Raw genomic sequence first — 12697 nt, forward strand, 5'->3', positions numbered from 1 at the left:
AAATACAATCCTCACCTGAGGATATGTTTTTATTGATTTTTAAAGAGAGAGAAACATCGATATTGAGAATCATTAATTGGCTGCCTTCTGTATGCCCCCTACTGGTATCAGGCCCCAAACCCAGGCCTATGCCCTGACCGGGAATTGAACCCTGACCTCCTAGTTCATGGGTCAACACTCAACCACTGAGCCACACTGGCCAGTCCCAAAGATATGGATTTTTAGAGAGAGTGAAAGAAGGGGGTTCAGAGAGATAGAAAGAGAGACATCAATGTGAGAGAGACACATCTATTGGTTGCCTCCCTGACCGGGGCCAGGATCGAATGTGCAACCTGGATACATGCCCTTGACCAGGAATCAAATCTGAGACTCAGGTGCCTGGGCTGAATCTCTAACCACTGAGAAACACAGGCCAGGGTTACTTCCCTTCTCATCTTCTTAGCTGGGTCTACCTCATCTCCTCCAAACTCTAAGTGTCCTCAGACTTTGTTCTGGGAAGTGGTTGGTATGAAGGCCTGAATGGCCACCTCTTTGTTAGCATTGGCTCAAGAGATCTGGCCCTGTTTCTTGGATGTTCTCTCTAGGATGTAGTACTTGAAGTTTCTTTGTCCTCAGCCATAGGCCACAGGAAAGACGCACCACAAACAGCCTGCTTCTTAAACATGGGTGCAAAAGGAGCCCTTTCACAATACTCTGATTTCCCAGATTTCACTTGTAATTATGGGGTGAAATCCAGGTCCTCTTTGTGAAGAGTATGCTTGGTGTACACACAAACTCATTTTTTATGGACTCCTGTCAAACCACGCCGTCTAAAACATGTTTGCAAATCCTCCCGTCAATGACCCACGTGTTCCTTTGCTGAAAGAATTGTCACATTGACCTGCAGGCTGGGCCAGCAAGCCTTTTTCCTGAACGATCTGTCGGCCTGGGAGGGAGCCACAACCCATTGCCGACCTCCTTTACTGTCCAAATAGTCTAACACAGGGCCTTTTCAAACCTCAGCCTCTTTTCCTTTCTGATAACGATGCTTGCAAAACGTGTTCATGCATCCATTCCCTTATTCGACACCTACTTACTGAACTCCCAGTATGTGGGAGGAACGGTGCGAGGTCCTGGAAATACAGCCTGGAGTCAGACAGGATCAGTGCTCTCAGGCAGGTAACTCTCCACTGGGAGAGTTCTCATGAAGCTTCAGCGTTGAACATAATCGAAGTGAATCACAATGGACACGTACTTGCTCACGTGCTCTACTGCTGCCGAGGTCGGGTGGCAGTTGTACAGCAGATGGCTAAGGAGTCTCACGCTCACTCCTAACAGGCCAGGTTGGAATCTCAGGTCTGCCGCTGACTTTGTGGCAGTGTGGGTGGTAACCTGGACAAATGATCACGAGAAGTGAAGTGGAAAAGCAGAATGTAAAATGGCAGGTATTATATCCTCCGTCTTCACGTATTCGTACATGTACACACACTTAGAAAATAGATTGGAGGCCAAACAGGAAGGGTCTGCAGAGGTCCTCCCCACCGCCTGCCCCTCTAGGAGGTGAAATTTTATTTATACTTACTTTACATTTTTTAGGAAACCTGAGCCTTGAGCTAAGAACCTGTTCATTCATTGAGCCTGACTATGTTCTAGGCATCTTCCTAGGCACTAATGAATGGTGAAAAAATAACAACCCAGGTCCTATCCTGACTGTTATTCCAATGTTGAGATATAGAAAAACAGCACATGCCCATTCATAATACAGTCACATGTGTGTGCCTCTGCTCCTCTCCTCACACACACAAAAACCAGAACAACACTAAAGGTGCAAACACATACATATACATAAACAATACATCCACATTAATAAAGATGACAACAAAATAAAATTTGATAAATGGGTCAGGGTCACATATAAAAATGTATAATGGAAGATCAAAGAAAAAGGATGTCACTAATTTCCATGGCCATGGCCCTTCGGTTCATAATCTTATCCAACCCTTCCTTTTCCGTAGATTCTGTTTCCTCTCAGGCCTACATATCTTTGAGGGTTAACTGTGCGTTCCAGAACTGGGCCTTGAAAACTATAAGCCTGACTAATGTCTGGTAAAATCACTTTCTTCACGATAAAAAGGAGAAAATGTTCACTCTGCTCTTGCTGCTACAAGAATAGCACAAAGGGTAATAAAAACTGTATTTGCTAAAATTATTCCCAACAAGGCAGTTTTTTATAACAATAAAACAGACTTCAGAGAATGTCACTATGTCCCTGTGTGTCACTCCTACACTACATTATAGCAAGTTCCATATATATATAGTTTACAAACTAGAGGCCTGGTGCATGAAATTTGTGCATGGGAGTAGGGGGTCCCTCAGCCCAGCCTGCACCCTCTCCAATCCAGGACCCCTCAGGGGATGTCTGACTGCTAGTTTCTAAGTTGGCAGTTGAACAACCCTCTCACAATCCAGGACTGCTGGCTCCTGATTGCTCGCCTGCCTGCCTGCCTGATTGCCCCTAACCACTCTGCCTGCCTGCCTGATCACCCCTAACCCCTCTGCCTGCTGGCCTGATCACTCCTAACTGCTCCCCTGCTGGCCTGATTGCCTTAACTGCTCCCCTGCCTGCCTGATCGCCCCTAACCACTCTGCCTGCCTGATTGCCCCTAACTGCCTCTGCCTCACCCCAACACCACGGCTTTGTCTGGAAGGACGTCTGGACATCTGGAATGTCATTCAGCTGTCCGGTCTAACTGGCATATTACGCTTTTATTAGTATAGCTATATATATAAATATGTAGATATATATTAATTTCAGAGAGGAAGAGAGAGGGAGGGTAAGATAGAAACATCAATGATGGGAGAGAATCATTGATCGGCTGCCTCCTGCATGCTTCACATCAGGGATCAAGCTCACAACCTGGGCATGTGCCCTGACCAGGAATCAAACCGTGACCTACTGGTTCATAGGGTCAACCACTGAGCCCTGCCGGCTGGGCAAGTTTTTACACTACAGTTCAACATTCCTGGGTTACAGTAAACTCCATATATAACCTGCCATTGTGACCTTCCATAGCAATCAATGGTGAGCATACTTGAGTCTGGAGGACCCCCTTTTCCAGAGCAGAGTCCACCCTACGGGGGTGCTGGAAGTTTTATTTTTGGGGGTTGTCTGTCCTTCCTTCCCTCCTTCTGCACCCTAGGGTCCCAGCTTCATCCTGAGCTGTCTTTTTGCAATGGAGCCCATTCTGCTGTTTCGCTTGCTCTGCAGTCTCACACTGTTCAATCAAATCTTTTTAATATTGATTACTCTTCACAGCAAATGTCAGTACATTAGGGAAAATAAACCTTCCCCACAAGGTGTGAGACTGAAAATGGGCAGAAAATTTGCTACATCCTTGAAAGCTGCCAGGTTGCACAATCTGGGAAACTGAGATGTGTGTGAAAATAACCATCGTGTCCTGGATGCTGGGTTCTGACCAAGAGGAAGTTCCCACATTTCAATGTTTTGCTTCAAACCTCTCTTGCCATTTGTCCCACTAGCAAAGCGTCAGTATATATAGTACCAGGCACAGCTCCCAGGAGGCGGCACAGGCAGCTCAGCTTCAACAGGGGTGTCAGCAGGACCGAGCAGCCAAGGTGAGGTGCTAGAACTTTCCAGCACTTTTCCTCTTTGGGGGTTCTTTTTCCACCAGCTTTCTTGTGCTGCACCACAGCTCTCTGCATCTCTCCTGAATCTACTGTTCTGACGATTAGATTTCACCAGATGGGAATACTTTTGGGATAGAGATTTGTCGTATGCGTCTTCTGTGTGAAGTAGTGATGGGTAGAGCAGGCATCCTACGGATATTTATAGATTTAACTCATTTACGTGACAGAAAGGTATATCGGACACAAATTTGCAAATGTCTTTTGGGGAAGGTCTGAACTGTTGGATTTTAGGGCTGACAGGGGATGACTGAAGTGGAAATTGGTTTATACAAAAGCCCATTGCAGGCTCTCATACAAGAAATCACTGGGATTCCAGTGAGACACATACAAATGGAGAACTAGGTCCTCTGGAATCCTGTCTGTCTGTCTAATTACGTATATCAGCTATCTACACATACATATATATACACACATATATATATGTTCTCGACATATATTTATATATATAATTGTGTTGGGTTTACTTATGGAATACAAGAATGGGTCAACATTATCCCCTGGAAAAAAAAATTAAACGTATTCTTCCTGGTATGTCCCCTTCACTGTGCAGCAGGATGAAGCTTTCCATGATCATCATTTTCTGCTCCCTCGTCCTGGGCATCAACAGCCAGGGATGGTTAAGTTTCCTTAAGGAAGCTGGTCAAGGTAAGAGCCAGAGGCTGTAGGGGCTGTATCTGGCTTCCCCAAGACTTACATGAGCAAAGGCCACGTCCCCACTGGGAAAAGGCCACAGTGGGTAGGAAAGAATTACTATTTTCATAATAGGACTTCCCCAGACTTTAATTTAAATTGAAATATATTTGATATATACCATTATATAGATTTAAGGTGTATAACATGTTCTTGATGCATTTATATATTGTAATATGATTGCCTTTGTAGAGATAATTAGCACCTCAATCACATTACATAATTATCCTTCCATCTTAATAGTTGGAATAGTTAAGATCTAGTCTCTTAGCAAGTTTTATGATTATCATGCAATATTGTTGTCTATATTTACTATACTGTGCATTAGATCTCTAGGGCTTATTCTAGTTGCACATAAGTTTGTATCCTTAAAGAACATCTGTCCTTTGCCCCCAACTCCAGGCTTTTCTGGATAACTTCGCATCCTTCTATGGGGACCCCAGGTCTGAGTCCTCATAAAGTATAAACCCCAACTTTCATCACAAGTATGGAAGAGATCTAGACTCAGGGGTCATGCTCCCTAAATACAAATGGGGCTCTATGGCCCCCTAGTGGGAACTCAGAAACAGCTCATTTCTATATCTCAGGTAGCCATGAAGCTGGTGAGCCAAACTTATAGAGTGTGTTCCCACACCCCACTCACTTAGTAATTACAACCAAGGTTAGCTGAGCTTCTAACCTGCTAGGCACTGCTATAAGAGATTTCCATGAATGAATGGACACGTTTTCATCCTCAGGAATTAATCCTTATCCTGCAATGTAGGTACCATCACCACTCAATAGAGAAACAGAAGTACCAAGAGAATAAGATACCTAACATGGTCCCAAGGCAGAGCAGGACTTAGCCCAGGTCGTCGAGCTCCACAGACCTTGCTATTAACGCAGCAGACTGCCTCCCGGACAAGACTGCACATGGAAGAGTGAGGGATTTGTGAACACATATTCTGTTCTTTATCTGAGCAAATGGCAAATAGTGGGGATGGGGTGCATTTGGAAGGCAACTCTGTAGAGCTGCTCTCCGCACAATTAATTCCCTGATGGTGGTTCTGCTGGGGCTGAGATCTGGCCAGAAAACTATAGCAAGAGCTATACACCCATGGTAAAGTCGCAAGAAGGTGTTTATTTCACAGAATTATTCTGCTGTTATTTTTCTGTGATTGTCCCTGTTGACAATGTTAGGACAGCCGGCATGAGAATCATTGTGTTCTGGGGTGCTTTGTGAAATGCAGACACCTGGGTGCACACACCCCTCGGTAAATTCCAATTCCTGGGCAGAGTCTGAAATCCAGCCTTTTCTGAGCACCCCAGCTGATGCTGTGCACACTAAAGGCTGAGCACAAACCCCTCCAGGTTTGCTGCCCGCGAGTGACAAAATGTGTTGGGCACTTTTGAAATACTTATTATGCAAGTCTGGACTCCAAGAATGTGTTTAAATGAGTAACTCCGAGTAAAAATGTTGCACCTCTCAATAAAGCTATCTTTCTGAACACCAAAAAGAAAGAAATGCATAAAATGAAGATAACTTACCTCCTGGAGGTATTATATAAGCTATAAATTCAATTGTACATTACATTTCAAGCTTTTTCTATTCAGCTAATTTTTAAAAATCGTTGCCTTTTTATTCTAGCTTGATCAGATTCCTTCCATCCATAATTCTCTGACCTTCATCTCAGTTTAGTTCCTTTATTTTTTTGTTCCCCCTTCCTACAGACTAGAGAAGTGATGGTATATTAAACACCTACAATGTCTTCAACATTATACAGAATTTTCTCAGTTCTTCTGGGAGAGGCAGTAGTTGCCCATTTTATTGGGAGATCACTGTCCTTAGAGCTGGTGGGTCAGTTGCCCTTGTTCTATACCTATTATCCCCATTTTTTAAAACTCTCATAAGGAACACAGCACTTTTAGTGCCTGGATTGAACTCTGACAGTTGCCGAGGTGCCAAATGTGCCCAGATGTTCAGATGTGCTCAGGACGAGTTGTCCTCCTTTTGTCCATGGGGATGAGGGTCTCCCATTGACTAGGTTGAGAGCACTGTGCTTCTGAACCTCCCTCAGAATCACCTTTGTTCTCACACGTGTCAGGGGGTTCCCTGCATCTGTCCAGGTGGGGGTTTCTTGTACAACTAAACATCGCTTCAGGACCACCCCACCTCTCCTTGCACGCATCACACAGCCAACACAAAGTGGCAGGAGATATTAGAATGGGGTCAAACAGAATAAAACCTGTACCAAGTGTGATTCTAATAACATTAACCCAGAAACTAAAAAGAAAAAAAAAATATTTATCTCAAACCAGTATAATCTCCAAGGGTTTAGTCGAACGCTGAAATCATACAATCAGTAGAAGGAAATGTTTTATTCCTCTATTATGCCAAGATGTGATTACCTTCATCTCACATTTTCCTTTCCAGGAGCCAAAGACATGTGGAGAGCCTACTCTGACATGAGAGAAGCCAATTACAAAAACTCAGACAAATACTTCCACGCCCGGGGGAACTATGATGCGGCACGAAGGGGACCTGGTGGAGCCTGGGCTGCTGAAGTGCTCAGGTGGCCCTAGAGAAGGACCCTGTTGGGTCTGTGGGCTCCTCCTCATGTTCTTCCTTCCACCTTCTCCATCCCTGCCCAGTGCAGAGTCTGGGCTGTCAACAGAGCCAGAGAATGGCTTGTGGGCCTGTCCCCCAAAATGAGAAACAGGACCAAGGACTGATTCCCACTCTCCCCTCTAGGTGCTGTTCATCCAGTGGGATCACATCAGGGCTGAGTGGGCTGTGCCCAGGCAGGGTCAGTGCTTAGCCCCATTCCAGGCTCCTCCCAGAGTCATTAATCCCTTGGAAAGGGGAGACTTGGGAGGGTGGGGCTGCTTATCCTCAGCCCCTGATTCACCTCCTACCTGCCCTCCTCCATTCCAGTGATGCCAGAGAGACTTATCCGAGACTCACTGACTTTGTTAAGCATGGAGACAGCGGCCATGGATCGGCGGACCGAAGGGCTGACCAGGAAGCCAACAGATGGGCCGGAGTGGCAAAGACCCCAATCGCTACAGACCTCCTGGCCTGCCTGCCAAGTACTGAGCTCCTTCACTCTGCTCTCAGGAGACGGGGCTGTGAGCTCCCTAAGGGCAGGGACCCCGAGTCACTGAATTCTACATCCCCAGATGCTGACAGAGGGCACACATATCTGTGTAATAAAAGCTCAAGAGTTTGAATGTTGAAAACTTCGTGTTATTCTTTAGTATATTGGGCTGCCCATTTGGTACCACGGGGTGAGGGATGGACACCCACATGAAGGCAGAGCCTGTGCCTGTGTTTGTCTAGGGCCATGGTCGGCAAACTGCGACTCACGAGCCACATGCGGCTCTTTGGCCCCTTGAGTATGGCTCTTCCACAAAATACCACATGCGGGCGCGCATGTACGGTGCGATTGAAACTTCGTGGCCCATGTGCAGAAGTCGGTATTTTGTGGAAGAGCCACACTCAAGGGGCCAAAGAGCCAAATGTGGCTCACAAGCCGCGGTTTGCCGACCACTGGTCTAGGGGACACAATCTCAGCGTCATACAGGGCAGATGCCCTGCATCAAGCCTTCCCCTAATCCGAGTAGCTCAGTCCAGAACCCTCTATAGTTTGTCAACTTTGGCTAGTGGCACCCAGCAAACATTTCCTGCCATCTAGTGTGCACACACTGTGTTTGTTATCCCTTAGAAGTCAATCTCCAGTTACTAGTTAGTATATCTTTACGTTAACCAGGGGAATACAGTAACTGAACTCAGATTGAGTCAGAATCATCCATCTGGAATGGGCAAGACGGGAGCCACAATCTGGGAAAACCTCCGTACTGAGGACAGAGCTGTGCCTGTTAGTATTTGTCTTAGCCTCTGGAAGAACCTCCAAGTGGGGGTTTTCCCAGACTCCCTTGTGTTCTGTGTTTGATCCACACACCAGGGTTGTCCGGAAACCCCAGGCTCCTCATATCAGCCCAGCAGCTCTGTGTTGTAAGTCTGTGTTGTTATTCAGGAAGTTCCTGAATCCAGATTTCTTCTACATGATGGGTGGGGAAAGCTGGTTGTGGCTCTGACCTCACTCTGAAAGCAGAGGGAAGCCACCGAGAGCTTCTGATCAAGGCTGTGCCTCGAGTGGACAAAGTTTCTGACAGTGGATCTCCTGTTCACTTCCTGACACCAAGACAAGCACTCCTGCTCGGGGGGCCCTGGTTTATCTACCAAGAAGGATAACTCTACATCTAAATCCAGGAGCAATGTGTGGTGGGAAGCAGTTGAGGCAGATTAAATTAGTCCCCAGACCTACAGGTTCCAGGTCTGGGCACTATCCCTTTTTATCAAGCTGCTGTGGTGATTCTGATGTAGCAGGTTTGTCAATCAGCTGACTGGATAGTCCCTAAGGTTGCTTACATTTCCATGTGCTGAGACTGAGAGGTGGTGGTGGGAAGGCAGTGTTTAGAAGTGAAGAAGGTTCTTAGGAGACTGCTGCAGCTGTCTAGGCAAGAGGTAATGGGAATGTGGGTGGTGGCAAGAGAATAGAAAAATATCACCACATAGAACTGCGAGGATTTACCTAGTAATTGGCAATGTCAGAAGAAAAAAAATCAACTGAGTTTGTGGGCCAGGACATCTTTTTTAGGGGAAGAGATCAGGAAGGGTTTTCATCATGCAGATTGCCTCTTATTTCTATGGGAGGTGGAGAGGGCCCACAGTGTAGATTATCTCCTTGGTGTTAACCAGAAAATTCCAGACTAGTTGATTAAGATTATGTTTCCAGGAGAGGCTGAAAGTACAATTGGATCAAGTATTAAAATCTAGATTTGGCAGCATGCGCCTTTTTGAGCCTGCCGCTTTCTCTTTTTAACAATTCCCTTTTGATCAGACACTCAGCTTAATTAAGAGATATGATAAAAATTCAGGCATTAGCCCTAACCAGTTTGGCTCAATAGATAGAGCATCGGCCTGAAGACTGAAGGGTCCCAGGTTTGCTTCTGGTCAAGGGCACATCCCCATTAGGGGGTGTGCAGGAGGCAGCTGAATCGATGTTTCTCTCTCATCGATGTTTCTAACTCTCTATCCCTCTCCCTTCCTCTCTGTAAAAAATCAATAAAAAATCAGGCATTAGTATCACTCTCAGTTACCACTCTGCAGCTCTGCTGGGCCTTGGTGCAGCATATTTGCTCAGTCTCTGTGACCGGCCTGGTCTTTGGTTTTCTCTTTAACAGCAGGGAGGGCTGAGAAGGGGGAAGTAGCAAGGTGACTACAGGTTTTGAGCCGTGACCAGGGCAGTGACAAATTTAATACATGCAAGGAAAGTATGAACTTCAATTTTGGTCTTCCCACTTTCTCTGAATTGTGTAAAATAATTTACATGGGTCTGATCACCACTGAGTGAAATGATGATAGTCTAAACCTTTCAAACAACAGCTAACATTTCTCACCCATATAGCATGTCACTATGCAGTCCAGTTTAAGTCTGATTTAATGGTCACTACTAGGTATCTCTGACCTTAACTTTCTATGTGCCGGGTACTGTACTATGTGCTTCATACTTATTCATTAGTGGGTGCTAATATTAGCCCCATTTTATAGATGAGGAAACTGAAACCCAGAGGAACATAAATAACTTCCCAAAGGTTAGACAGAAAAAGACAGGACATTCAAAGCCAGAGTCTCAGAACGCAGACTCTCACCACTACGCTATCCTGCAGCCCTCCTAAACTGCGGTCCAGTGTATAAACAAAAGTAAAAGTGAGGCAACCATGAATCACAGCCTGCCTAGAAATTTTAGCAAGTCACAGATACAACTTGCATTTGAAAACATTGCCTAATATCCAGATTGACTGTTCAAATTTAAATATTCAACTAAAGGGGTTTTTTTGTTTTTAGTTTGCCTTGGGAAATGAATTCTGATGATGTGAGATTTTTTTTTTTTAAATGCTAGAAATTTCCCTCTGTCCCCTTCTGGTAAATGAGCATTGCTGTAATATGCTCTAGAAATATATGTTGGGAAATGACTGCACAATCGTGCCAGGTCAGGCTGTCTCCTTCTTCCGAGATTTCCTCTGGGTTGTCTTTTGGACAGTCACGTTGTAATGACAAAAGCTGACAGTGAAGGGCGATCTCTAACTCTCTACCTTAGTAGACTCACATTCAATATAATCCATACAGCCCAAATCCAGCTGATGCTAGTGGGTGTGATATTGTGAGTTATAAGGAGAAATATGCATATATTTGGTCTTGGTTCCAGTTTCTGAAACTGACCTCCTAAAACCCTAGAAATTTTCCAAGCGATGAGTTGAGTGAGAGGTCGTTTTTGTGTTAATGAGGTGACTCTCGACTGCACCTAATATTGGGGGCTGGTTGCCAGTGGGACCAGCCACCTGATTAGAGTGTTGTAACTTTCAGCCTCACCCCCCACACACACCCCACCTTCAGGGAGGGGAGAGGGGCTAGAGACGGAATTTCTATCGCTAATGACCAATGATTTAATCAATTGCGCCTATGCAATTCAGTCTTCATAAAAACCCAAAAGGACTGGGTTCCAAAGAGTCTGGTTTGGTTAACATGTGGAGATTCAGGGAGAGAGGAGCTCAGAGAGGGCACGGAAGCTCCTTGCCCTTTTCTTACACCTTGTCCTATGCAACAACTCCATGTGACTATTACTCAGTTATATTCTCTTACAATAAACTGGTGATCTAGTAAGTAAATGTTTCTCTGCTGTAAGCCACTGTAGCAAATTAATCAAACACGAGGAGGGAATTGTGGGAACCTCTGACTTGTAGCCAGTCAGAAGCACAGTAAACAACCTGGATTGGGACTGGGTCCGAAGTGGAGGGCAGTCTTGGGAAACTGAGCTCTGACTAGAGAAAAATTCTGAAGTACCTAAATTAAATTACAGGTGGCCAGAGAGGGGGAGAAAGAGACAACTGGAGTTATTCAGTTAACAGCTATAATTGGAGACGAACCAAAGACTATTCACATTCCTGAATGCATATTGAAACTTTGAATCACCTTCCTAGCAGCTACCTAAAAATAATAGATTTCCAGACACCACTGCATCCTGCTTACCCAGGCACAAACTTTCTGGACTTTTGTCCACAACCAGCCCAGAAGTAGTAAACAATTCTTCCTTAAGGACTATGCACCTAATCTAGAACTTCCCCCACTTCACCTTTTCCCAACTCTGTTTTCTACAGCCAATATAAATTCTTTCAAAACAACTTGCGTCTTCCCTCCCCAAACGATTTTTAGAAAGCTCCATTAGGCCCAGTTTCTAAGTGGTTAGAGCACTGGCCCTCAGTCCAAAGAGTCTCAGGTTCCATTCCCAAAGGCAAATACCTCGGATGCAGGTTCAATCCCTGCCCCGGTCAGGTTGAGAGCGGGAGGCTAACAATTGATGTGTCTCTCAGATCGATGTTTCTCTCTCTAGTCCCCTCCCTTCCATTCTCTCTAAAAATATATATATCTTCACTCACCTGGTGAGGATTAAAAAAAAAAAGGCTCCATCAGCTCCAAGACTGCAGACAAATATTCATCTTCTACATCCTGCCCTGCTGCTGGTGGTATCGACTACATGTCCCAGGACTGGGTCCTTTTTCCGACTAGCACAGGGCTCAACAAGCCCTTTCTTTCAGAACAGCTCTTGGCTACAAAGGTTTTTATTTAACATCCCTTAACCAACAGAATCTGATGCTATCTCCATGTAAATAGTGTAAGAACTGATTTGAATTGTAGGACACCAAGCTGGTGGAGAACTTAGTATGGCGAAATACCACACACACACATACCCCACCACCATTACCACCCCACACCCTTACTGGTACCATACACTGTTGCCCAGAATCGTGAGGTTTCTCAAAATTCTAAGAAGCTTTGTGAACTTTTTCTCTGACAATCTCTTTAACCCATCAGGTTACATCATACCTAAATGTCATGTGAAAGTATAACAGTAAATTTGTCTATAGATCTCTGGCTGTGTTATAAATGAAAAAAAAAAAAAAGTGAATTGTAGGCAACAAAATCTCAGACATATGCCAAAGCAATTTCTTCACTGAAAAGGCTCCGAGGGCACTTGAAACTAAAGAGAAAATGAACAAATGGGACTACATCAAAATAAAAAGCTTCTGCACACCACAAGAAACCATCAACAAAACAACAAGAAAGTCCACTGCATGGGAGAACATATTTGCCAATGATATTTCCGATAAGGGTTTAATCTCCAAAATTTATAGAGAACTCAACAACTTAACAAAAGGAAGATAAACGATCCAATCAAAAAATGGGCAAAGGATCTAAATAGACTCTTTTCAAAAGAGT

General features: G+C 44.8%; 1 protein-coding gene across 1 annotated transcript; it reads left to right on the forward strand.

Annotated features, from left to right (window-relative positions):
• The first annotated feature begins 3557 nt into the window (after positions 1-3557).
• LOC102762841 (serum amyloid A-3 protein-like) lies at positions 3558-7548 on the forward strand. The gene is given in 5 exon segments (XM_006770883.2): positions 3558-3615; positions 4238-4332; positions 6791-6929; positions 7292-7392; positions 7395-7548. Coding segments are annotated over 4 exon segments (390 nt in total). The 5' UTR covers positions 3558-3615; positions 4238-4241; the 3' UTR covers positions 7454-7548.
• The last annotated feature ends 5149 nt before the right edge of the window (positions 7549-12697 follow it).

The sequence above is a fragment of the Myotis davidii genome, unplaced genomic scaffold (genome assembly GCF_000327345.1).
Source record: "Myotis davidii unplaced genomic scaffold, ASM32734v1 scaffold2325, whole genome shotgun sequence".
NCBI classification, from domain to species: domain Eukaryota; kingdom Metazoa; phylum Chordata; class Mammalia; order Chiroptera; family Vespertilionidae; genus Myotis; species Myotis davidii.